We start from the raw sequence: 26,847 nt of genomic DNA, 5'->3' as shown, positions 1-26,847 counted from the left end.
GAAACGGCAACAAGCGGGAACAGAGTGGTGTCAGAGGACAAGCAGATCTTAATAGTCTGCTAACAAGTCTGCCATATGCAAGCCATCATGGTGATACGAGCCCGCTAAATGGTGGCATTAATGGGTGACTTTTATTACGAAACTCGCTCCTAATTGCAAAAATGCAATCCAAAGTCAACTCTCATTTGGAGTTGCTAGGAAACGAGTTAATCCACAAAAAAAAATATGCTCTTCAATAAAAGCTAATTGTCTGTGACAATGTTATTTGCTTTTCTTCCGAGACGTTTGAAACGGGGAAACTGTAAAAAGATCCTGGGCCGTGCTGGAAGTTCACGACGGTCACTCAGCCCCTCCACATCGGCCTCACCTGCTGGACAGGAAGTGAAAATAACATTAACGTTCTGTTCTTAATGATCACCTCGCGCATTAATATCGCCATGCTTGATTTGACAAATGGGGGAATATTTATGAGTCACTTGCTGTGGTAGTGTTTCTGCGGTTCGGCCTTATAACAGCAGGTGCAGTTGGGGACACGGGATTTTTAATCACCATCTATTACATGGACAGGCCTTTCTATAACGACCCGGTGTGGTGTCTCCTATGGGTGCTGTAAGTATTTTTTTTTTGGCTTATTTAACCTCTGAAATGCTTTTTTTTTTTACACTGAGATGCAAATGCAACACAAAGCCATTGTCCCTGTTCACTTAAAGGGGCAATATAGGCAGAGCAGCTCTGTCCTTCCTCTCAGGATGTGACATGCAAGAGATTTATGACATGCACTGAATCATACAGCGCACCTTAAACACATTACAGACCGGGCAAATATTTCCTCTTACTGGTGCTCTGGGAGCCATGGGCACAACCATTATATTGGGCTCAAGAGCCAGCTGGTGAGGAGAAATCCACAAGTATTCCTATTTTCCCCCCTCTGACTCTCTGGCAGCCGCACGCCATTCATTCAATTTTTTTATGTGCCTAGTAGCCGTGTTACTACCGGTTTCAAGGGAGAATTAAACGAAAACAGGTCTTATTAAAGTATATTAAGACCAGTTGAAATGGATATAATGTGCTCCGTATGGGCCCAGAAGGGCTGTATCGGAGCCACTGCTGACACTTGTGGCTTCTAGGAACGGGGCTGCAGTGGCACTGCGCTGGTTCCAGAGGGGCTACTCACTTGAGCAAAGTGTTGCATTGTGGGTTAGCAGATTTTAAGTGGGTATGAGCACAGTGGGGGGTAAAGGAGGGTCTCATTGTCCAGGAATGTTTATCTCAACCCCCTCCCCGCCTTCATTCAAGGCCGGATTATGCAGCACCATGGTTCCGAAGCAACCTTTGCCTCCACTTGGAGGGTCTGCGGAGGAAATATTCATTCATACATATACGCACGTACAAACGGGCATTATCCGCCCTGTAAGGAGCCATAAAGGTTGATTGCTCCCTCAAGGCACAGCGAGGAGGTGGAAGTGGAGCCTGCTGCAGCAGGGTGTTGCACCTCGGTCTCTCTCGCCGGGCTGGTCTCTCTCTCTGGAGCCCGTGATGCTCCCAGCGCAACACGGTCGTCATCATCATCATCATCATCCTCAGCACAACACATTTTATTGGGCAGTGTGCGGGTTGTAGAAACGCGTTTATTCAAGTCAGCTGTAGGGGAGGTCTTGACCTCATGTCAGTGGTTCCAAGCCTTAACATTGTGTGTGTGTGTGTGTGTGTGTGAGAATGGCTCCCAGGCTTTGCTGTGGAGTGTGACCTGCGGTGGAGCCTCTGGTTCGCACTCTGCTCGCTCTGGTTTCAGTGATTAACTGTAGAAAGTGTTGACTGATCTGTCGGTTGAGACCCTGAAACAATTGAGATATTACAGGCGGTACTGTACGTAATGTGGGGATCTGGATCAAATCAAGGGCAACATTAAGGCAATTCCAGGGTTCTATTCCACAGTGTCAAGATATTTATCTTAACAAGTACTATAAAAAGGCGCTGTTTGCTGGGGAGAAATTAATCCATAAAATGTTTGTATTTTGCCATCCACAGAGTAAAACTAAGATGTTTTGCACGGAAATGAACTGCATTCTTTTTGTGCAGCAAATAAGGATTCCATCATTTGGTTTTAGCCATGCTAGCTGGTGGACTATTTAACATTAATTGGATGGACTGACAATGAAATTGGGTACAGACACTCATGTTCCCCTCAGGATGAATTGTAATATTTCCTGACTATGGACGTTGGACCTACAGAAGTGACCTTTCGCCCAATACTAATGTAGGTATTCGGTCATCAATTTGAAGATGTGTTATCTTGAATTCTTGAAGAAAACATTGTGAACGGAGAATCCGAAAACAGCAGACTTAAGTGAATTGAAATAAATGGAGGCCAGGTTTAAAAACGGCAAAACCATATCAAAACATCCATTTACAACCTCTCACACAACTCCTGCAGTGTAATGCAAGTCTCGTTTAGTATGCCCAGTACATCCCAAACACATGCATTTTCACCAAACTGGTCGTATTTAAAACGCTTCGTTCTCGTCTGGACTTGCATTTGTGTGTCTCAGCAATGGTAACATCCTGTGAATTCTTCAGCTTACCACCCGAGCACTTTGTACACTTTAACTCGAGGATTTATAGAGCTAGTATACTGTAGTTCACCGATGAACAGGCCCCTAATTGCTGCCTGCCTGCCTTCATTGTGTTTTGTGTGTACGTGGGTATGAGTCAGATAAAATAAACCACATGGTGCGTGTGTGTGTGTGTGTGTGTGTGTGTGAGTGAGTGAGGAAGCTGAACGTTTACTATCTCCTTGTGTGGTTTGGCAGCAGCTCTGTTGGCACGGGGGCGTGGAACGGGCATCCGTCTGGTCGCGAGGCAGGCCTGGCACGCCGCTCAGCCCCCCGCAAGGCTGCATTGAGGGTGGGATCAGAGCAGGAGTCCGCCAGGCTCCAGACTCTGTGTGTGTGTGTGCTTCGGCTTGTACGTGCACTTCTGTGCGTGTGTGTGTGTGTGTGGGGGGGGTAATTAAGTCGTAATCGCATATGTTGAGGTTCTCCACTGTTCTGCTTGTCACTTGCAATGCGCTGACCGCTCTGCATGCTGCTTCTCCATTCACAACTCTATCCCTGAGTCCGTCTGTGTGTTCCCTAATCATTTCTGCGCCGACTTAACACAAGACCGTTTATTCGACCTTTTGTGGTCGTTATAATTGCGATGTGCGATCCAGCCATGCCGAAAGTAACACAATAGCATGTGTACCACCGTGGCCCGATGCCATACCTCCCCTCTCTGGTAACAAGCGGAGCGGAGCAGAGCTGAGCTGGGCCTGGTGTGCACTTGGACAGAGGACCACCTTTGGAAAATGAAGTCGCCTCTGGAAGTGTTTTGCTCGTCAGAGGCCAGTGGAGGATGTTACTTCCTTAACAGGCCAGTGTTTGAGCCTGCATGGGGGCAGATATTGAGTGTTGGAGTATTTCTTCTATTGTCAGAGCGTAAGACTCTTACACTCACCTTTTCTGACTGTCGCAGTTCTGTTGATTGGATGCAATTAAAGCTCAAAGACAGAGGTAATGTGAAATAGAGGCACTCTGTCAGTTGCAGCAGAAAGACATGTGCTCCGTCTGTTTTCATTTTAACTGTAACTTCCCTAGAATAATAATAATAATGTTTCTTCCAGATTACATTAATCACATAACGAATACTGTTTTGAGAAGAAATCTGCCCACATGTTGCTATGGTTGTTGTTTAGTTTATTCTTGTGGTCCCAAGAGACCCCAGTCTGTAGTCCTTTCTATGTTGAATATGTCGGCAGGACGAGGGTTAAAGGAAAAACACACACCCATTTACAAATGAATTAGCTCACTTTAAACGACTTCATTTATTCAATCACGTCCATGTTTCCATCAATATCTCTTCATGTGCACCTGGACTGTCATTGCTCATTGCCTCCTCCAGCTCCTGTACCTGTTATTGCGTTGCGAACATTGAGGGACGTCTCTTAGCAATCCTGACGAATCACTCACGGATGACAAGCAAATGAAATGAGTCATGTTCCGACATCAGTGGCCGGGACAGCAGAGCTCTGCTAAGCACGAATAAAGGTGACTGTAACGCTGAACGTTTTCATGTTAGGAGGGTTGACTTCTTTAAGTTGTTTTTTTATTCTTTCAAGTGTAGATCAGTTAGATTTATGGAAATATTTGGTGACTTGTATCCGTCTGGTGGCTGAGTGTGTAAAACATGCTGGTATTTACTGTTGCTTCATCACTGGCAGAACTCACTTCCCTCCAGCAATGAGCTTGCATTACTCCTGCTGGGAACGGTTATAGGAAACTGCAGAGGAATGGGAATGCGATGCTCTCCAGTTTACATTTTCAATATTCTCAGGTTGTAAGATTAAAGTCTGGGTTGGGGCCCAGTGTCTGTTGCAATATGAAATCAACCATGAACCATTCTTTTCTACATAAAGAACACAGTTCTACATGAAGAGGTTGCTACACGTGTTTTGAAATATACAATATGGGAGCAGAATGTACTTTGTGCTAATGTGCGCTTGTGTGAATTATAAGATAACAATTTTTTTTAAATATATACATTTTCCTTGGAGAGACATGGAGGAACCTTCCTCCAGCAAGGCGCAATGTGGCATCTATACTGAAAGCTTTTCTTTCCTTATTGAGCATTATTGCAATAGTAATCCTGATGACTTGGTTTGGTATGTTACCAATTGTTAATAGGTCAATGTCATATATATTGCGTTTTAAACATTGTGACAATAATAAAATTACAGTTTTGTAATAATAATCTCAATTGTCAACAAAACGCCCGGCTATTATTTGATTTTTTTTTCTTTTTTAAGATTGTCCCATTTGTAAGAAAAACTTTTGAAAAAAATAATAATCACTGTGTAATTAAAGTTAGGGGCCGTTTGAATCTTTAGTAACTTCGGTCTTTCCAAAAATCTTGTGCAATAACCAAAATCCCTTCCCTCCTGCCACTCTGTCAAAAGCCTTCTGATAACCTCTATGTCAACAAACACAACCATGAATGGATCCTCGTCGGTTAGACTGTACAGCTGACTAAACCTTTTCATTTTTCAATATGAGAGGAGAGCATCACCATCAGCAATTCTGAAAACTACTGTTTGAACTATTTCATTTGATCTGATCATGATGAACACAGTGTCATTTAGTTTTCAGAACATCTCTTCATCTATACTTCATCATATTAGTTCTTCATGTGTGGTATTTATTGGCTAAATAAAACTCTGTGTTTTGACTGGAGTGGTTGGATAGAAGCGCTGCTGGAACACAAGTCAAAGTTTTAGTCTTTACCCCAACTGGTGAGCTTGTTTCTGCTTCATCTTAGCAATTCAAACTACTCAGTTAGTTTCTACTGTTCGATGTAGTATTTTCTGGCACAGTGTAATCTAAGTGATGCAAAAGATATGTTGGGAGTGACAACTGTGTTTGCTGAATGAGGGACAGTTCAGGACAGATATTTTAAAAGAAAGAGGGGAGGTTTGTATTTATGGTAAAAGGAAGTTTTGTGACAATTAAAAGGTATTGATCATCCACTTTAATAGATATTCAGCAAAATATGAGGATGATACAGAAACATCACTGAGCAAGAACTGTGTACATCCTGAACATTTTCATACAGCATCAATACAAATCAAAGTGTTACATTTTGTGATTTGTCTTAAAGAAAATGTGTGTCTTTGTGAAAAAGCTCTGTTTACTTTTGTAATTTAAACACATTAACACACGTTCATGTAGTGACACTAAAGTTTATTGTGGTAATACACTGCAGTATCAGATATTTAGAATAAAATAAGTGGACCTACATGCACATTAACTACAGCATGACCAAAAATCAGAATTTTACAAACATGGTTGTTGGAGCAGGACTCCTCAGAATTTGCAGCACAATCCACAGACCCCGGGTCTGCAGCAGCCACAGCAAAATTTGCACTTAATGCCGCGCTTCTCTCTGATGTTATACGGCATCTGTGTGAGAGATAAAAAACATGATCAGTGTGTTCATCTCCAACATCATCACTCACTCTGTTTATTCTCTCTCCTTCAGAGAGCATCAGGGCTCTTTGTGGGGAAAACACATCCACTTACACTTAAATCAGCTCATTGTGTTCGGCCACATTCATTCAGTGAACTCAACATACCTTCCATGAGTCCACTGATGTCTCCTCATGTTCAGCAACGGGGTCGTCGATGCTCATTGGCTCCTCCAGCTCCTGCACCTGTTGATGAATCGTGCACATTTACAATAAGAGCCACATTTTAGGACCTGGACAGAACATTTATAGATGATTAGTGAGTATAAGTCAAGTTCTTACCTCAGTGATTGGGACAGCAGAGCTCTGCTGAATACAAATAAAGGTGAGCACGACGGCCACTGCAACAGCAACACTGAATGTCTTCATCTTAGCACGGTTTGACTGGTTTAAGTTTTCAAATCAAGTAGATTTCTTCAGATCTTGTGGTGACTCTTGTCAGCTCCTCTGAGTTCTCCTGTCTGATGGTTGAATGTGTAACATGTGCTGGTATTTATACTCACTTGGACCACTGTTGCCTCATCACTGACAGCACTTGCCACACTCCCTATTCCCAGCATCCCTACGTGATCCTGTGAATGGGAAATTCCTGAAGACTGGGAAACTCTCTGTCTTTGTTTGTGTGCCACAGTTTTTGTCCAACATTAAATCAACCATTACTTTTTTATTGTCTTACTTTCTGTCTTACTTGCTAAGAAGTACAGCTCAATGATACATCACACTAATACGTAATCGATCAAAACTAAAATGCGACAAAGTGCAATGGAAACCGACTTAATAAAGAATAAATCATGAGGTATGAAGCGTGACTTCCACTGAAGACACAGAGGAAACATACACAGATCTGTGACGAGCAACGTTGTTCCTTATTTCTTTGCAATTGTTAAATGGACCAAACAATTAAACAAACTTTCAATCAAACCTAGAATGAACATTAAAGTGGTATCACATTTGATTAAAACTTTCTCATCATTCAAACATTTTAGGATTACTTGACCTGTCAGTATGAAAACAAAAAAAACAGCAAGTCGTGAATATACATAAATAAATAATGGTGGACATGAAATAAAATAGAATTAAAAAACTAAAACTATTGAAAATGATCATCTATGGATTGTTGGCATTAATAGAACCAATGGCCATTTAATTTCTCAGTGTAACTCAAGTCTTTCCAAATACAGTCTCTTGTGCAAAAAGCAAAATCCCCGACTTCACTCACTTTCATTTACTGAAAACCCTGCTGGCCTGTGTGCTCGCTCGTGTCACGTGACCACAACATCAGTGTCAACAAACACAACCATGAATGGCTCTACATCTGTTATTTTGAATATGAAGAGGAAGCATCACCTTGTCTTTTAACAGTAAAACCAATCACTACAATCTTAGTAACTACTATCAGCGGCCTGGAGTTGTTGGTCTGGACGCTCACTTGTTTGAAGGAAGCTTTTCTCAAATCAGTCTAAGCAACAAAACAAGCTTGCTTCCACTTGAGGATGAAGAAGTGTAAGTCTACATGATGTTCCACAAGATAATATCAACACTTGTATTTCATTTTCTTAAAATGTAACCTGTGGGGTGTGGAATTTTTGGAACTTTTATAATACATTAAATTTTACGTATTAAAAACCTTCTGTATTTGAGTTAATTTCCAAATGTCTCTGATCACGTCAGCTTTAATAATCAAAACCCTGTTTAAATATCTAAGCCTATCTGTAAAGCCTTGCTGCCCAAATGAAGAGTTCACTCTTCTCTTGTTCTAGTTCCAGAAAACACGTTACTAAACTTTCTGCACGTCGTCATGTTAGCAGGAGGATTGCCCGTTTACGTCCTCGGTGTGCAAAATCCCCTTTTTTATATTGATTACATTTATTATTTGAATGGTGTACAGTCGCCCTCTAAACACAACCGCAACATTTAGTCAATGCAAAAATACAATATGACTTTTTAAATAATTTCTCCAATTCCTAAAAAGAGCTTTGTTTTTTTTTTCCCAAAATGAAACAATTTACAAAACATGCAATGAAGTTCTCGGACCATAAAAGAGATCAACTAAACCGATCTTCACTCAGTCTATGTTCACTTAACATGAACTGAGTAGATCTGATCAGACCAAACTGACCCCAGAGGGACACAGGCCATTATAACGGCTCATCAGACCATTTTTGAAACAAAGGGGTAACACTACCACCTGCAGATCTACAAATACAACAAAACTGGACAGTTAATCTATCGTTATGTGGAGCAATTATTACCGATTATGGTCTGAAGAAATATACAATATCTCTGAAGTAGCAAACACAATCACCCCCGTGATGTGACTTGGACTTGGTACATTCTGATTGGTCACTTCCTGATTTACAGAGCTCTACTTAGGGGCTCCATCTTTTGCTCAGGTCTGCCAAGATGTCCCTCCAGCAGCAGCAACCAGCGGCGGCCCCCTCCTCAGCCCTGGTAACTCAACTAAAATGACTTAAGGAGAACTAAAATGTGACGGTAGAGAAGTTAACTTAATGTGTGCTCCAAGAATGGAAACCAATGTATTGCCAACAATACTGAGACTATGAGGTGATGTGAGGTATGAAACAAAAGCTGTGTGTGACATTCATCTCTTTTCTGATGGAACGATAGAAAACTGAGTGTGTGCAGGAGGGTTAGAGACATCTAAAAGTGCAGCCGTCACAACCACCATCAGCCTTTTTCACTGCAGACATTTTAACTTGTCTTGTCAGGAGAAGGACATATGTTACTAATAATATTAAAGTGCTCAGTTCTATTCAAGTATCCCAGTTGAGTCATGACAGTGAGCCAGCATGCACAATACCAGGACCTGAAGCAGCTAAATGGAATTCAGCCGTCATTCATGTTCTTGTCTCCACCTGTGCTTTTCCTACTGGGACATTTCAAAGTGTCTTTTGTGGAAAAAGCTCTTTTTGCTTTTGTAATTAAAACACTTTAACACACGTTGATGTAGTGACACTAAAGTTTATTGTGGTAATACACTGCAGTATCATATTTAGAAAAAGCATGGTTGTTGGAGCAGGACTCCTCAGAATTTGCAGCACAATCCACAGACCCCGGGTCTGCAGCAGCAACATTAAATCAACCATTACTTTTTTTTGTCTTACTTGCTAAGAAGTACAGCTCAATCATACATCACACTAATACGTAATTGATCAAACAAAAATGCGACAAAGTGCAATGGAAACCGACTTAATAAAGAATAAATCATGAGGTATGAAGCGTGACTTCCACTGAAGACACAGAGGAAACATACACAGATCTGTGACGAGCAACGTTGTTCCTTATTTCTTTGCAATTGTTAAATGGACCAAACAATTAAACAAACTTTCAATCAAACCTAGAATGAACATTAAAGTGGTATCACATTTGATTAAAACTTTCTCATCATTCAAACATTTTAGGATTACTTGACCTGTCAGTATGAAAACAAAAAAAACAGCAAGTCATGAATATACATAAATAAATAATGGTGGACATGAAATAAAATAGAATTAAAAAACTAAAACTATTGAAAATGATCGTCTATGGAGTGTTGGTGTGCTGTCCTCACTAAAAGTTGTTTTAGTAAAACGTAGTTTTCAGCTATACAGCCAGCTTGACAATATATTTCCCAGCACCGTATCCTCCAAGGAACAGACAGGTTGTTGTATTTGCAAGGTTTAATGGTGGAAAATATGTAATAATTTTTGTAAAACTGAAAAAGAGCACAAACAATACAAAAGGTAAGTGCCTTTGTAAGTACTTAATAGCTAGTACATCAGTATAAATGCTACTAACACAACCCAAAGAAATATGAATATAAACATGTTAATATAACTGTAAATAGTAACACACTTACGGATGAAGCCGATTTTGTGGACTTCAAGGCACAGGATTATATGGATTGAACACTGAGATGCTCAGTCAATGAGTCCATGGGCACACGGCACTTCTTGAACATCACTTCCTGTTACTCTGACTATTTACACTTCGCTCACTTCCTGTTCAGTGCAGCTATTCACAATCGATACTAGGTGTTGCTAAAGGACATATAAAATAACCAATACATTGAATACAATACAATATTAGTTCTTCATGTGTGGTATTTATTGGCTAAATAAAACTCTGTGTTTTGACTGGAGTGGTTGGATAGAAGCGCTGCTGGAACACAAGTCAAAGTTTTAGTCTTTACCCCAACTGGTGAGCTTGTTTCTGCTTCATCTTAGCAATTCAAACTACTCAGTTAGTTTCTACTGTTCGATGTAGTATTTTCTGACACAGTGTAATCTAAGTGATGCAAAAGACATGTTGGGAGTGACAACTGTGTTTGCTGAATGAGGGACAGTTCAGGACAGATATTTTAGAAGAAAGAGGGGAGGTTTGTATTAATGGTAAAAGGAGGTTTCGTGACAATTAAAAGGTATTGATCATCCACTTTAATAGATATTCAGCAAAATATGAGGATGATACAGAAACATCACTGAGCAAGAACTGTGTACATCCTGAACATTTTCATACAGCATCAATACAAATCAAAGTGTTACATTTTCTTTCGGACAAATTATTAAATTAGTGGATGTTGGAGCAGGACTCCTCAGGCTATGCAGCAACTGGAGCAGCGACTGCTGCAGCTACTGCAGCATTGGCTGCACTGACATTTGCCCTTCATGCCGCGCTTCTCTCTGATGTTATACGGCATCTGTGTGAGAGATAAAAAACATGATCAATGTGTTCATCTCCAACATCATCACTCACTCTGTTTATTCTCTCTCCTTCAGAGAGCATCAGGGCTCTTTGTGGGGAAAACACATCCACTTACACTTAAATCAGCTCATTGTGTTCGGCCACATTCATTCAGTGAACTCAACATACCTTCCATGAGTCCACTGATGTCTCCTCATGTTCAGCAACGGGGTCGTCGATGCTCATTGGCTCCTCCAGCTCCTGCACCTGTTGATGAATCGTGCACATTTACAATAAGGGCCACATTTTAGGACCTGGACAGAACATTTATAGATGATTAGTGAGTATAAGTCAAGTTCTTACCTCAGTGATTGGGACAGCAGAGCTCTGCTGAATACAAATAAAGGTGAGCACGACGGCCACTGCAACAGCAACACTGAATGTCTTCATCTTAGCACGGTTTGACTGGTTTAAGTTTTCAAATCAAGTAGATTTCTTCAGATCTTGTGGTGACTCTTGTCAGCTCCTCTGAGTTCTCCTGTCTGATGGTTGAATGTGTAACATGTGCTGGTATTTATACTCACTTGGACCACTGTTGCCTCATCACTGACAGCACTTGCCACACTCCCTATTCCCAGCATCCCTACGTGATCCTGTGAATGGGAAATTCCTGAAGACTGGGAAACTCTCTGTCTTTGTTTGTGTGCCACAGTTTTTGTCCAACATTAAATCAACCATTACTCTTTTACTGTCTTACTTTCTGTCTTACTTGCTAAGAAGTACAGCTCAATGATACAGCACACTAATACGTAATCGATCAAAACTAAAATGCGACAAAGTGCAATGGAAACCGACTTAATAAAGAATAAATCATGAGGTATGAAGCGTGACTTCCACTGAAGACACAGAGGAAACATACACAGATCTGTGACGAGCAACGTTGTTCCTTATTTCTTTGCAATTGTTAAATGGACCAAACAATTAAACAAACTTTCAATCAAACCTAGAATGAACATTAAAGTGGTATCACATTTGATTAAAACTTTCTCATCATTCAAACATTTTAGGATTACTTGACCTGTCAGTATGAAAACAAAAAAAACAGCAAGTCGTGAATATCCATAAATAAATAATGGTGGACATGAAATAAAAAATAATTCAAAAACTAAAACTATTGAAAATGATAATCAATGGATTGTTGGCATTAATAGAACCAACGGCCATTTAATTTCTCAGTGTAACTCAAGTCTTTCCAAATACAGTCTCTTGTGCAAAAAGCAAAATCCCCGACTTCACTCACTTTCATTCACTGAAAACCCTGCTGGCCTGTGTGCTCGCTCGTGTCACGTGACCACAACATCAGTGTCAACAAACACAACCATGAATGGCTCTACATCTGTTATTTTGAATATGAAGAGGAAGCATCACCTTGTCTTTTAACAATAAAACCAATCACTACAATCTTAGTAACTACTATCAGCGGCCTGGAGTTGTTGGTCTGGACGCTCACTTGTTTGAAGGAAGCTTTTCTCAAATCAGTCTAAGCAACAAAACAAGCTTGCTTCCACTTGAGGATGAAGAAGTGTAAGTCTACATGATGTTCCACAAGATAATATCAACACTTGTATTTCATTTTCTTAAAATGTAACCTGTGGGGTGTGGAATTTTTGGAACTTTTATAATACATTTCATTTTACGTATTAAAAACCTTCTGTATTTGAGTTAATTTCCAAATGTCTCTGATCACGTCAGCTTTAATAATCAAAACCCTGTTTAAATATCTAAGCCTATCTGTAAAGCCTTGCTGCCCAAATGAAGAGTTCACTCTTCTCTTGTTCTCGTTCCAGAAAACACGTTACTAAACCTTCTGCACGTCGTCATGTTAGCAGGAGGATTGCCCGTTTACGTCCTCGGTGTGCAAAATCCCCTTTTTTATATTGAATACATTTATTATTTGAATGGTGTACAGTCGCCCTCTAAACACAACCGCAACATTTAGTCAATGCAAAAATACAATATAATGACTTTTTAAATAATTTCTCCAATTCCTAAAAAGAGCTTTGTTTTTTTTTTTCCGAAATGAAACAATTTACAAAACATGCAATGAAGTTCTCGGACCATAAAAGAGATCAACTAAACCGATCTTCACTCAGTCTATGTTCACTTAACATGAACTGAGTAGATCTGATCAGACCAAACTGACCCCAGAGGGACACAGGCCATTATAACGGCTCATCAGACCATTTTTGAAACAAAGGGGTAACACTACCACCTGCAGATCTACAAATACAACAAAACTGGACAGTTAATCTATCGTTATGTGGAGCAATTATTACCGATTATGGTCTGAAGAAATATACAATATCTCTGAAGTAGCAAACCCAATCACCCCCGTGATGTGACTTGGACTTGGTACATTCTGATTGGTCACTTCCTGATTTACAGAGCTCTGCTTAGGGGCTCCATCTTTTGCTCAGGTCTGCCAAGATGTCCCTCCAGCAGCAGCAACCAGCGGCGGCCCCCTCCTCAGCCCTGGTAACTCAACTAAAATGACTTAAGGAGAACTAAAATGTGACGGTAGAGAAGTTAACTTAATGTGTGCTCCAAGAATGGAAACCAATGTATTGCCAACAATACTGAGACTATGAGGTGATGTGAGGTATGAAACAAAAGCTGTGTGTGACATTCATCTCTTTTCTGATGGAACGATAGAAAACTGAGTGTGTGCAGGAGGGTTAGAGACATCTAAAAGTGCAGCCGTCACAACCACCATCAGCCTTTTTCACTGCAGACATTTTAACTTGTCTTGTCAGGAGAAGGACATGTGTTACTAATAATATTAAAGTGCTCAGTTCTATTCAAGTATCCCAGTTGAGTCATGACAGTGAGCCAGCATGCACAATACCAGGACCTGAAGCAGCTAAATGGAATTCAGCCGTCATTCATGTTCTTGTCTCCACCTGTGCTTTTCCTACTGGGACATTTCAAAGTGTCTTTTGTGGAAAAAGCTCTTTTTGCTTTTGTAATTAAAACACTTTAACACACGTTGATGTAGTGACACTAAAGTTTATTGTGGTAATACACTGCAGTATCATATTTAGAAAAAGCATGGTTGTTGGAGCAGGACTCCTCAGAATTTGCAGCACAATCCACAGACCCCGGGTGTGCAGCAGCCACAGCAAACTTTGCACTTAATGCCGCGCTTCTCTCTGATGTTATACGGCATCTGTGTGAGAGATAAAAAACATGATCAATGTGTTCATCTCCAACATCATCACTCACTCTGTTTATTCTCTCTCCTTCAGAGAGCATCAGGGCTCTTTGTGGGGAAAACACATCCACTTACACTTAAATCAGCTCATTGTGTTCGGCCACATTCATTCAGTGAACTCAACATACCTTCCATGAGTCCACTGATGTCTCCTCATGTTCAGCAACGGGGTCGTCGATGCTCATTGGCTCCTCCAGCTCCTGCACCTGTTGATGAATCGTGCACATTTACAATAAGGGCCACATTTTAGGACCTGGACAGAACATTTATAGATGATTAGTGAGTATAAGTCAAGTTCTTACCTCAGTGATTGGGACAGCAGAGCTCTGCTGAATACAAATAAAGGTGAGCACGACGGCCACTGCAACAGCAACACTGAATGTCTTCATCTTAGCACGGTTTGACTGGTTTAAGTTTTCAAATCAAGTAGATTTCTTCAGATCTTGTGGTGACTCTTGTCAGCTCCTCTGAGTTCTCCTGTCTGATGGTTGAATGTGTAACATGTGCTGGTATTTATACTCACTTGGACCACTGTTGCCTCATCACTGACAGCACTTGCCACACTCCCTATTCCCAGCATCCCTACGTGATCCTGTGAATGGGAAATTCCTGAAGACTGGGAAACTCTCTGTCTTTGTTTGTGTGCCACAGTTTTTGTCCAACATTAAATCAACCATTACTTTTTTATTGTCTTACTTTCTGTCTTACTTGCTAAGAAGTACAGCTCAATGATACATCACACTAATACGTAATCGATCAAAACTAAAATGCGACAAAGTGCAATGGAAACCGACTTAATAAAGAATAAATCATGAGGTATGAAGCGTGACTTCCACTGAAGACACAGAGGAAACATACACAGATCTGTGACGAGCAACGTTGTTCCTTATTTCTTTGCAATTGTTAAATGGACCAAACAATTAAACAAACTTTCAATCAAACCTAGAATGAACATTAAAGTGGTATCACATTTGATTAAAACTTTCTCATCATTCAAACATTTTAGGATTACTTGACCTGTCAGTATGAAAACAAAAAAAACAGCAAGTCATGAATATCCATAAATAAATAATGGTGGACATGAAATAAAAAAGAATTCAAAAACTAAAACTATTGAAAATGATAATCTATGGATTGTTGGCATTAATAGAACCAACGGCCATTTAATTTCTCAGTGTAACTCAAGTCTTTCCAAATACAGTCTCTTGTGCAAAAAGCAAAATCCCCGACTTCACTCACTTTCATTTACTGAAAACCCTGCTGGCCTGTGTGCTCGCTCGTGTCACGTGACCACAACATCAGTGTCAACAAACACAACTGGCTCCAAAAGTGTTGGAATCGGCCCATATTTTGTTAAATATTACCTTGTCTTATCTTTCTATGGCACATTATGTCTCGTCACGATGAACCAACTTGCAAAATTAAGTCCAAACGGTGCAATCATGTCAACATAATATTATTCATTTCAGATAAAAACTTATTTTTTTTTAATTTCAAGTGTGCTCCATCTTTGTTAACGGAGGTAAAATATGTTTTGTGACTGTTAACCGCGTGAGAGCATCTAAGTGTCTATTAAAACAACACCTAACACTCTGTTTTAAGTTGGTGTGTGGTGTCCCAGTTTTACCAGGATGAGAGTGAACAGACAGTGAAGACAACAGGAGAGCAGAGAGGGAGAAAGTGTTCATTACAAAACACTTTGTTTTCACTAAAGAGCATTAACAACACACACACCCTCACATATGTAAAACATGGATCCAGAGAACCAGGTGATATACAGCAACAACAACAAACATAAATGTGTTCATTAATATCTCCATATGTGTCCAATGCAGCTTCTAATTTGAAAAATACCCGGTGTAAGTGCAGGACCTTTAAACCAGTTAATTTGTGATGGCTGTGTGTTTAACATTTAATACATTTTTAATGACATACAGTCCTCTGTTGAACACGGCTGCAACATTCTGTGTATGTACGAAACACAATACTATGTGATTTTTCTACAGGTGTTGTGGCCAGGTGTTCTGTAGTTTCTGCAGATATTTAGGATAGTGTGTACAGAGGATGCAGTCACATCACTGAGCACACATGAACTACAGCGGGACCAAATCCAGTAACATCCTCAGATATTTACAACCACAGGTACGACTGAAAGTTGTAAAATTAGGAATGCCTTGGTAGCTGAGTGGGACCTTTGTTTATTATGTCATGCCTCTCTCTCTCTCCTGTTTCCATTCTGTCTCTGATCTGTCAAAAGAAGGCCAGAATTTTACCCTCAGTCTGAGTGAGCCATCCTTGTTTAGCTTTGGCTTAAATGATGGTCCCATTTAGAATAAAATAGACCATGAAGCAGGGTATGCTTTAGGGCGTGGCTACCTTGTGATACCACGGTGTTGTCCGGTCTGGGAGTGGTCTGTGTTTTTGTCTTGAACTTTAACCCTTCCACAGTGTGTTTTTAGTTGCTCCTTATAACACAACTTCCATCATGTATTTTGCTTATTAGCTTCAATATTTTAATAAAGTTTTGTCGTAACAAGTAATCATCAGAGAAAATGCAGAATATAGTACAAAGTAACTTCAACTCTAGATTTAGAATAGAATAGAATAGAATAGTACTTTATTCATCCCCAAGGGGAAATTTGTCTGTGGCAGCAGCAAACAGGGTTACACAATTAAATAAAAATATTAAGTGTGGAAAATGCACAATATATACAATGTAATAAAATAAAATAACCGAGCAGGACCTAATAGATTTAAGAAGATAAAGTAATAAAAATGCACATGTGGCACAATAAGTCATTTGAGTTCAGGAAGTACAATAGTTGCTTGGGTGTAGTGTAAGTTAAGTGAGTTTATTATGTTTCCTATGTGTTATTGAGGAGGAAGTGTTAATTTTAGTTAAAATGTGGGGTACAGTGTTATTTATCGCCAGATACATTTGTAGGCAGTAGATCGCCAGTAGGTGGCAGTGTTGCGACATCAGCAGTGTCTGTGACAGAGAGCCAGAGGGAAGTCTCGCGTGAATACGCGAGAACATGAGAATCTCTGAACAGGATAGAAGAAGAAAGTGCTGAGAAGCGACTGCATACCTAAACGTATATATTATATCTTTGTATTTTACAGGTAAGCTGGTGATGTTATTTAGGTATCCCGGGCTAGTAGATACTGTTATACTGTACGTTGGTGGCAATGTGTTAGATCTTGTAAATGTTTATTTGAAACAGGATTAACTGTGTAAGTTTAGCTAGCTAGCAGCTAATGCCAGATTGCTGACCGCCATTGTAGCAGTAGGAGCGCAGGACGGCAGCCGTGATAATGAGCCCTCGTGAGAGGGAGCCCCCGTCGCTCATATTATTGTTTTGTTACTACTGTTTAGTATTAAATATGGTGAGTACGCGAGAACATGAGAATCTCTGAACAGGATAGAAGAAGAAAGTGCTGAGAAGCGACTGCATACCTAAACGTATGTATTATATCTTTGTATTTTACAGAACCATTTTCATTAAATGTGTAGCACCAGATTGAGCCTGTGTGACGTCATTCTGTGCACCGCTACACACAGTATATACACTAAGTAGAATCGTATTAAATTAACTAAGTATGAAAAAATAAACAAAACAGTAGTGCACAAGATCACCAGCAGCAGCAACAACAGTGTAGCATTGTTATAGTCTTGTGTTTGATTTGGCCAGAGGTGATTTATTATAGAGTCTAATAGCAGAGGGCAGGAATGTTTTCCTGTATCTGTCCTTGTGACAGCGGAGCTGAATCAGTCTGTTGGAGAAAGTGCTCCGCTGTCCCTGCAGTAGGTGGTGGAGAGGGTGGTCCGGGTTATCCAATATGGACAATAGTTTCTTCAGTGTGCTCCTCTCCACCACCTCTTCCAGATAGTCTTGTTTGCAGCCAATGATGGAGCCGGCCTTCTTAATCAGTTTATTAAGTCTGTTGGTGTCTCCGGCTCCAATGCTGCTCCCCCAGCAGACTACGGCGAAGTACAGTGCACTGGCCACAACAGACTGGTAGAACATCTCCAGCATCTTGCTGCACACGTTGAAGGATCGAAGTTTCCTCAAGAAAAAGAGTCGACTCATCCCCTTCTTGTACACAGCGTTGATGTTGGTCTTCCAGTTCAGCCTGTTGTCGATGGAGACACCCAGGTACTTGTACTCCTCCACCATGTCCACGTCCTCTCCCAGAACTTTCACCGGTTGTGGAGCCGTCGTCTTCCTCCTGAAGTCGACCACCATCTCTCTGGTCTTGGCCACGTTCAGACGCAGGTGATTTCTACCGGCCCACTCTACAAAGTCAACCACTACTGTCCTGTACTCCTCCTCCCGTCCGTCCCTTATACACCCGACCACTGCAGAGTCATCAGAGAACTTCTGCAGATGGCATGACCCTGAGTTGTACTGGAAGTCAGTGGTGTACAAGGTGAACAGGAAGAGAGACAGGACAGTTCCCTGTGGGGCTCCAGTATCACTGACCACCGTATCAGACAGCACACGGCCTAGTCGGACAAACTGTGGTCTGCCTGTGAGGTAGTCAGTGATCCAGGAGACGGTGGATGCGTTAACCCCCACCACCCGCAGCTTCTCACTCAGCAGCACTGGTTGGATGGTGTTGAATGCACTGGAGAAATCAAAGAAAGTGATTCTCACAGAGCCACCGGTTCCATCCAGGTGCGACTGAGCTCGTTGCAGCAGGTAGATGATGGCGTCGTCCACCCCCACATGAGGCTGATATGCAAATTGCAGAGGGTCCAGTGAGGATTTCACCTGCGGTCGAAGGTGGGCCAAGACCAGCCTCTCCAGCACCTTCATCACATGAGATGTGAGGGCAACTGGTCGGTAGTCATTGAGGCCAGATGGTGTCGTCTTCTTTGGTACGGGAACCAGGCACGACGTCTTCCACAGCACCGGGACTTCCTCCTGCTTCAGGCTCAGGTTGAAGAGGTGTTGAAGGACATTAGACAGCTGGATGGCGCAGGTCTTCAGGACCCTGGGGCTGATGCCATCAGGTCCCACAGCCTTTCCTTGATGGAGTCGCTCCAGCTGTCTTCTCACCTGGCCAGTCGTCACAGAGAGGGGGGTGAGGGCGGTCATAGTGTCGGTGGTGGCAGAGCCCTTTGAAGTGGAAAGCTCTGAGTCCATGCAGCACACCAGGGGGGACAGAGGGGGAGGTGTTTGGGAGATGTGGTGTGTGGAGGAGACAGATGAGGGCTCTGAGCTAAACCTATTGAAGAAAGAGTTTAGCTTGTTGGCCCTCTCCAGGGAGCCCCCTGGTTGTCTCCCTCCAACCTTGAAGCTGGTTATCTGCTTCATTCCAGTCCACACCTCCTTCACGTTGTTCTGCTGGAGTTTGGCCTCCAGCTTCCTCCTGTAGGTGTCCTTGCACTCTCTGATCTTCATCTTCAGGTCGCGCTGGACCCTCCTGAGCGTCCCTGTCCCCCGACCTGAAAGCTGCTTTCTTCTTGTTAAGAAGAGCTTTCAGGTCACTGGTGATCCATGGCTTGTTGTTGGGGGAGCAGTGTACTGTCCGGGATGGTATGACGGTTTGTTCACAGAATTTGATGTATTCTGTGATACAGTCCGTCATGCTGTTGAGGTCCTCCCCATGTGGTCCACACAGCACACCCCAATCCGTTGACTCAAAGCAGTCCTGCAGGGCATCATTAGCCTCCTGAGACCACCTCCTCACAGTCCTGGTGGTCACAGGCAGCCTCTGCACCAGAGGAACATACCTGGGTGTTAACAGGATCAGGTTGTGATCAGACCTGCCAAGGGGGGTAAGGGCACTGGCACTGTATGCATCCTTTGCATTAGCATACAGAAGGTCCAGGGTTGTATTATTTCTTGTGGGGCAGTCAACATATTGGTGAAAAGTTGGCAGGGCTTTATCCAGGGTGGTGTGATTAAAGTCTCCAGTGATTGCCAAAAATGCACCAGGATGTTGAATCTGCAGTCCAGACACAGTGGAGTGGATGGTGTCCACTGCTGTCTCGGAGTCAGCTGATGGGGGGATGTACACAGCGACAACAATGGCGGACGAGAACTCCCTCGGCAAATAATAAGGACGCATCCCCACGGCTAACAGTTCAATGTCCGGGCTGCAGAAGCGTTCCTTAACACACACATGGTCGGGATTGCACCACCTCTCGTTCACATACACAGCAATCCCGCCACCTCTCTTCTTGCCGCTCTGAACAACGTCTCTGTCCGCCCGAACAGTCCTGAAGCCGGGCACCGACGCACTGTGGTCCGGGAAATCCTCGTGCAGCCATGTCTCAGTGAAACATATGACGCTGCACTCGCAGAAGTCCCTCTCGGTCTTTACCAGCGCGCCGAGCTCGTCCGTCTTATTTGCCAAAGACCTCACGTTCCCCAGTAGTATCGCCGGTACTGAAGGTTTGTACCTCCTCCTCTTCGCCCTCCGTTTGGCTCCAGATCTGCAGCCCCGGCGTCTTCTCCGTAGCTCCCCAGGGATCACAGGCCTGGCGCCGGGCAGCAGCCGCGGCTCACTCAGCACGAACAGCTGATCACGGGAGTAAACAATGGCCCCGCTCATTGTGTGTGGCTCTCCGTTACACAGATACAGAAAAGCAACAGAAAGCCACGAGAAAAGTTGAGAAAAAAGGTTACGGTCCGTTGTCTGACCGTAAGAACCAAACATTAAGGAGAAAGAAAAAACTAAAAGAAGAGAGGAAAGAGTGAAAAAAGACTAAAATTAAAACACACAGGGAGCTGCTGCAACAGGCTGCCGCTGGCACGGCGCCATTTTTTATATAAAAAAAATAAAATAAAATAAAAAAAGGCATTCAAGTCGAATCCACTTTAAACAAATACATTTTCTCTCGTGTGAATAACTGAAATGTATTTTTTAATACAATCATTTTATCTGAGTTTACAGTGTACTCAGGTCCCTGGTATGGTAACCTCATACAGGTGCAGGAATAATCATCTCAATTGTAAACAAAACACCTGGCTATTATTAGATTTAAATATTGTTTTCTTTTTAAAATTTTGTAAGATTTGTAAGAAAAACCTTTGAAAAAAATAATAAAGTAATCACTGTGTAATTAAAGTTAGGGGCCGTTTGAATCTTTAGTAACTTCGGTCTTTTCAAAAATCTTGTGCAATAACCAAAATCCCTTCCCTCCTGCCACTCTGTCAAAAGCCTTCTGATAACCTCTATGTCAACAAACACAACCATGAATGGATCCTCGTCGGTTAGACTGTACAGCTGACTAAACCTTTTCATTTTTCAATATGAGAGGAGAGCATCACCATCAGCAATTCTGAAAACTACTGTTTGAACTATTTCATTTGATCTGATCATGATGAACACAGTGTCATTTAGTTTTCAGAACATGTCTTCATCTATACTTCATCATATTAGTTCTTCATGTGTGGTATTTATTGGCTAAATAAAACTCTGTGTTTTGACTGGAGTGGTTGGATAGAAGCGCTGCTGGAACACAAGTCAAAGTTTTAGTCTTTACCCCAACTGGTGAGCTTGTTTCTGCTTCATCTTAGCAATTCAAACTACTCGGTTAGTTTCTATTGTTCGATGTAGTATTTTCTGACACAGTGTAATCTAAGTGATGAAAAAGACATGTTGGGAGTGACAACTGTGTTTGCTGAATGAGGGACAGTTCAGGACAGATATTTTAGAAGAAAGAGGGGAGGTTTGTATTTATGGTAAAAGGATGTTTTGTGACAATTAAAAGGTATTGATCATCCACTTTAATAGATATTCAGCAAAATATGAGGATGATACAGAAACATCACTGAGCAAGAACTGTGTACATCCTGAACATTTTCATACAGCATCAATACAAATCAAAGTGTTACATTTTCTTTCGGACAAATTCCTAAATTAGTGGATGTTGGAGCAGGACTCCTCAGGCTATGCAGCAACTGGAGCAGCGACTGCTGCAGCTACTGCAGCATTGGCTGCACCGACATTTGCCCTTCATGCCGCGCTTCTCTCTGATGTTATACGGCATCTGTGTGAGAGATAAAAAACATGATCAATGTGTTCATCTCCAACATCTCCAACATGGCTCTACATCTGTTATTTTGAATATGAAGAGGAAGCATCACCTTGTCTTTTAACAATAAAACCAATCACTACAATCTTAGTAACTACTATCAGCGGCCTGGAGTTGTTGGTCTGGACGCTCACTTGTTTGAAGGAAGCTTTTCTCAAATCAGTCTAAGCAACAAAACAAGCTTGCTTCCATTTGAGGATGAAGAAGTGTAAGTCTACATGATGTTCCACAAGATAATATCAACACTTGTATTTCATTTTCTTAAAATGTAACCTGTGGGGTGTGGAATTTTTGGAACTTTTATAATACATTTAATTTTACGTATTAAAAACCTTCTGTATTTGAGTTAATTTCCAAATGTCTCTGATCACGTCAGCTTTAATAATCAAAACCCTGTTTAATTATCTAAGCCTATCTGTAAAGCCTTGCTGCCCAAATGAAGAGTTCACTCTTCTCTTGTTCTAGTTCCAGAAAACACGTTACTAAACCTTCTGCACGTCGTCATGTTAGCAGGAGGATTGCCCGTTTACGTCCTCGGTGTGCAAAATCCCCTTTTTTATATTGAATACATTTATTATTTGAATGGTGTACAGTCGGCCTCTAAACACAACCGCAACATTTAGTCAATGCAAAAATACAATATAATGACTTTTTAAATAATTTCTCCAATTCCTAAAAAGAGCTTTGTTTATTTTTCCCCGAAATGAAACAATTTACAAAACATGCAATGAAGTTCTCGGACCATAAAAGAGATCAACTAAACCGATCTTCACTCAGTCTATGTTCACTTAACATGAACTGAGTAGATCTGATCAGACCAAACTGACCCCAGAGGGACACAGGCCATTATAACGGCTCATCAGACCATTTTTGAAACAAAGGGGTAACACTACCACCTGCAGATCTACAAATACAACAAAACTGGACAGTTAATCTATCGTTATGTGGAGCAATTATTACTGATTATGGTCTGAAGAAATATACAATATCTCTGAAGTAGCAAACCCAATCACCCCCGTGATGTGACTTGGACTTGGTACATTCTGATTGGTCACTTCCTGATTTACAGAGCTCTGCTTAGGGGCTCCATCTTTTGCTCAGGTCTGCCAAGATGTCCCTCCAGCAGCAGCAACCAGCGGCGGCCCCCTCCTCAGCCCTGGTAACTCAACTAAAATGACTTAAGGAGAACTAAAATGTGACGGTAGAGAAGTTAACTTAATGTGTGCTCCAAGAATGGAAACCAATGTATTGCCAACAATACTGAGACTATGAGGTGATGTGAGGTATGAAACAAAAGCTGTGTGTGACATTCATCTCTTTTCTGATGGAACGATAGAAAACTGAGTGTGTGCAGGAGGGTTAGAGACATCTAAAAGTGCAGCCGTCACAACCACCATCAGCCTTTTTCACTGCAGACATTTTAACTTGTCTTGTCAGGAGAAGGACATGTGTTACTAATAATATTAAAGTGCTCAGTTCTATTCAAGTATCCCAGTTGAGTCATGACAGTGAGCCAGCATGCACAATACCAGGACCTGAAGCAGCTAAATGGAATTCAGCCGTCATTCATGTTCTTGTCTCCACCTGTGCTTTTCCTACTGGGACATTTCAAAGTGTCTTTTGTGGAAAAATCTCTTTTTGCTTTTGTAATTAAAACACTTTAACACACGTTGATGTAGTGACACTAAAGTTTATTGTGGTAATACACTGCAGTATCATATTTAGAAAAAGCATGGTTGTTGGAGCAGGACTCCTCAGAATTTGCAGCACAATCCACAGACCCCGGGTCTGCAGCAGCCACAGCAAACTTTGCACTTAATGCCGCGCTTCTCTCTGATGTTATACGGCATCTGTGTGAGAGATAAAAAACATGATCAATGTGTTCATCTCCAGCATCATCACTCACTCTGTTTATTCTCTCTCCTTCAGAGAGCATCAGGGCTCTTTGTGGGGAAAACACATCCACTTACACTTAAATCAGCTCATTGTGTTCGGCCACATTCATTCAGTGAACTCAACATACCTTCCATGAGTCCACTGATGTCTCCTCATGTTCAGCAACGGGGTCGTCGATGCTCATTGGCTCCTCCAGCTCCTGCACCTGTTGATGAATCGTGCACATTTACAATAAGGGCCACATTTTAGGACCTGGACAGAACATTTATAGATGATTAGTGAGTATAAGTCAAGTTCTTACCTCAGTGATTGGGACAGCAGAGCTCTGCTGAATACAAATAAAGGTGAGCACGACGGCCACTGCAACAGCAACACTGAATGTCTTCATCTTAGCACGGTTTGACTGGTTTAAGTTTTCAAATCAAGTAGATTTCTTCAGATCTTGTGGTGACTCTTGTCAGCTCCTCTGAGTTCTCCTGTCTGATGGTTGAATGTGTAACATGTGCTGGTATTTATACTCACTTGGACCACTGTTGCCTCATCACTGACAGCACTTGCCACACTCCCTATTCCCAGCATCCCTACGTGATCCTGTGAATGGGAAATTCCTGAAGACTGGGAAACTCTCTGTCTTTGTTTGTGTGCCACAGTTTTTGTCCAACATTAAATCAACCATTACTCTTTTACTGTCTTACTTGCTAAGAAGTACAGCTCAATCATACATCACACTAATACGTAATTGATCAAAACTAAAATGCGACAAAGTGCAATGGAAACCGACTTAATAAAGAATAAATCATGAGGTATGAAGCGTGACTTCCACTGAAGACACAGAGGAAACATACACAGATCTGTGACGAGCAACGTTGTTCCTTATTTCTTTGCAATTGTTAAATGGACCAAACAATTAAACAAACTTTCAATCAAACCTAGAATGAACATTAAAGTGGTATCACATTTGATTAAAACTTTCTCATCATTCAAACATTTTAGGATTACTTGACCTGTCAGTATGAAAACAAAAAAAATCAGCAAGTCATGAATATACATAAATAAATAATGGTGGACATGAAATAAAAAAGAATTCAAAAACTAAAACTATTGAAAATGATCATCTATGGATTGTTGGCATTAATAGAACCAATGGCCATTTAATTTCTCAGTGTAACTCAAGTCTTTCCAAATACAGTCTCTTGTGCAAAAAGCAAAATCCCCGACTTCACTCACTTTCATTTACTGAAAACCCTGCTGGCCTGTGTGCTCGCTCGTGTCACGTGACCACAACATCAGTGTCAACAAACACAACCATGAATGGCTCTACATCTGTTATTTTGAATATGAAGAGGAAGCATCACCTTGTCTTTTAACAGTAAAACCAATCACTACAATCTTAGTAACTACTATCAGCGGCCTGGAGTTGTTGGTCTGGACGCTCACTTGTTTGAAGGAAGCTTTTCTCAAATCAGTCTAAGCAACAAAACAAGCTTGCTTCCACTTGAGGATGAAGAAGTGTAAGTCTACATGATGTTCCACAAGATAATATCAACACTTGTATTTCATTTTCTTAAAATGTAACCTGTGGGGTGTGGAATTTTTGGAACTTTTATAATACATTAAATTTTACGTATTAAAAACCTTCTGTATTTGAGTTAATTTCCAAATGTCTCTGATCACGTCAGCTTTAATAATCAAAACCCTGTTTAAATATCTAAGCCTCTCTGTAAAGCCTTGCTGCCCAAATGAAGAGTTCACTCTTCTCTTGTTCTAGTTCCAGAAAACACGTTACTAAACCTTCTGCACGTCGTCATGTTAGCAGGAGGATTGCCCGTTTACGTCCTCGGTGTGCAAAATCCCCTTTTTTATATTGAATACATTTATTATTTGAATGGTGTACAGTCGGCCTCTAAACACAACCGCAACATTTAGTCAATGCAAAAATACAATATAATGACTTTTAAAATAATTTCTCCAATTCCTAAAAAGAGCTTTGTTTTTTTTTTCCCAAAATGAAATAATTTACAAAACATGCAATGAAGTTCTCGGACCATAAAAGAGATCAACTAAATCGATCTTCACTCAGTCTATGTTCACTTAACATGAACTGAGTAGATCTGATCAGACCAAACTGACCCCAGGGGGACACAGGCCATTATAACGGCTCATCAGACCATTTTTGAAACAAAGGGGTAACACTACCACCTGCAGATCTACAAATACAACAAAACTGGACAGTTAATCTATCGTTATGTGGAGCAATTATTACCGATTATGGTCTGAAGAAATATACAATATCTCTGAAGTAGCAAACACAATCACCCCCGTGATGTGACTTGGACTTGGTACATTCTGATTGGTCACTTCCTGATTTACAGAGCTCTGCTTAGGGGCTCCATCTTTTCCTCAGGTCTGCCAAGATGTCCCTCCAGCAGCAGCAACCAGCGGCGGCCCCCTCCTCAGCCCTGGTAACTCAACTAAAATGACTTAAGGAGAACTAAAATGTGACGGTAGAGAAGTTAACTTAATGTGTGCTCTAAGAATGGAAACCAATGTATTGCCAACAATACTGAGACTATGAGGTGATGTGAGGTATGAAACAAAAGCTGTGTGTGACATTCATCTCTTTTCTGATGGAACGATAGAAAACTGAGTGTGTGCAGGAGGGTTAGAGACATCTAAAAGTGCAGCCGTCACAACCACCATCAGCCTTTTTCACTGCAGACATTTTAACTTGTCTTGTCAGGAGAAGGACATGTGTTACTAATAATATTAAAGTGCTCAGTTCTATTCAAGTATCCCAGTTGAGTCATGACAGTGAGCCAGCATGCACAATACCAGGACCTGAAGCAGCTAAATGGAATTCAGCCGTCATTCATGTTCTTGTCTCCACCT

At 41.3% G+C, this 26,847-nt stretch overlaps 4 protein-coding genes across 4 annotated transcripts; all 4 read right to left on the bottom strand.

Annotated features, from left to right (window-relative positions):
• Nucleotides 1-5,897: 5,897 nt before the first annotated feature.
• LOC142955133 (hepcidin-like) lies at nt 5,898-7,808 on the bottom strand. Its single transcript, XM_076096515.1, has 3 exons — nt 6,341-7,808; nt 6,167-6,244; nt 5,898-5,993 (listed from the first exon to the last, which is right to left on the bottom strand). The coding sequence occupies exons 1-3, from the start codon at nt 6,425-6,427 to the stop codon at nt 5,898-5,900; spliced, it is 261 nt and encodes an 86-aa protein (XP_075952630.1). The 5' UTR covers nt 6,428-7,808.
• Nucleotides 7,809-9,052: 1,244 nt separating this feature from the next.
• Nucleotides 9,053-12,368, bottom strand: LOC142955140 (hepcidin-like). The gene is made up of 4 exons (XM_076096523.1): nt 11,105-12,368; nt 10,931-11,008; nt 10,694-10,757; nt 9,053-9,148 (listed from the first exon to the last, which is right to left on the bottom strand). The coding sequence occupies exons 1-4, from the start codon at nt 11,189-11,191 to the stop codon at nt 9,105-9,107; spliced, it is 273 nt and encodes a 90-aa protein (XP_075952638.1). The 5' UTR covers nt 11,192-12,368; the 3' UTR covers nt 9,053-9,104.
• Nucleotides 12,369-13,819: 1,451 nt separating this feature from the next.
• On the bottom strand, nt 13,820-15,271 carry LOC142955143 (hepcidin-like). The gene is made up of 3 exons (XM_076096527.1): nt 14,315-15,271; nt 14,141-14,218; nt 13,820-13,967 (listed from the first exon to the last, which is right to left on the bottom strand). Exons 1-3 carry the CDS (start codon nt 14,399-14,401, stop codon nt 13,872-13,874), a joined length of 261 nt encoding a protein of 86 aa, XP_075952642.1. The 5' UTR covers nt 14,402-15,271; the 3' UTR covers nt 13,820-13,871.
• Nucleotides 15,272-23,732: 8,461 nt separating this feature from the next.
• On the bottom strand, nt 23,733-25,611 carry LOC142955134 (hepcidin-like). Its single transcript, XM_076096516.1, has 3 exons — nt 24,260-25,611; nt 24,086-24,163; nt 23,733-23,912 (listed from the first exon to the last, which is right to left on the bottom strand). The coding sequence occupies exons 1-3, from the start codon at nt 24,344-24,346 to the stop codon at nt 23,817-23,819; spliced, it is 261 nt and encodes an 86-aa protein (XP_075952631.1). The 5' UTR covers nt 24,347-25,611; the 3' UTR covers nt 23,733-23,816.
• Nucleotides 25,612-26,847: the final 1,236 nt, after the last annotated feature.

Source organism: Anarhichas minor, unplaced genomic scaffold (assembly GCF_050575085.1).
Source record: "Anarhichas minor isolate MPS153535 unplaced genomic scaffold, ASM5057508v1 ptg000022l, whole genome shotgun sequence".
Taxonomy (NCBI): domain Eukaryota; kingdom Metazoa; phylum Chordata; class Actinopteri; order Perciformes; family Anarhichadidae; genus Anarhichas; species Anarhichas minor.
This window is presented reverse-complemented; position numbering and strand designations above follow the sequence as displayed.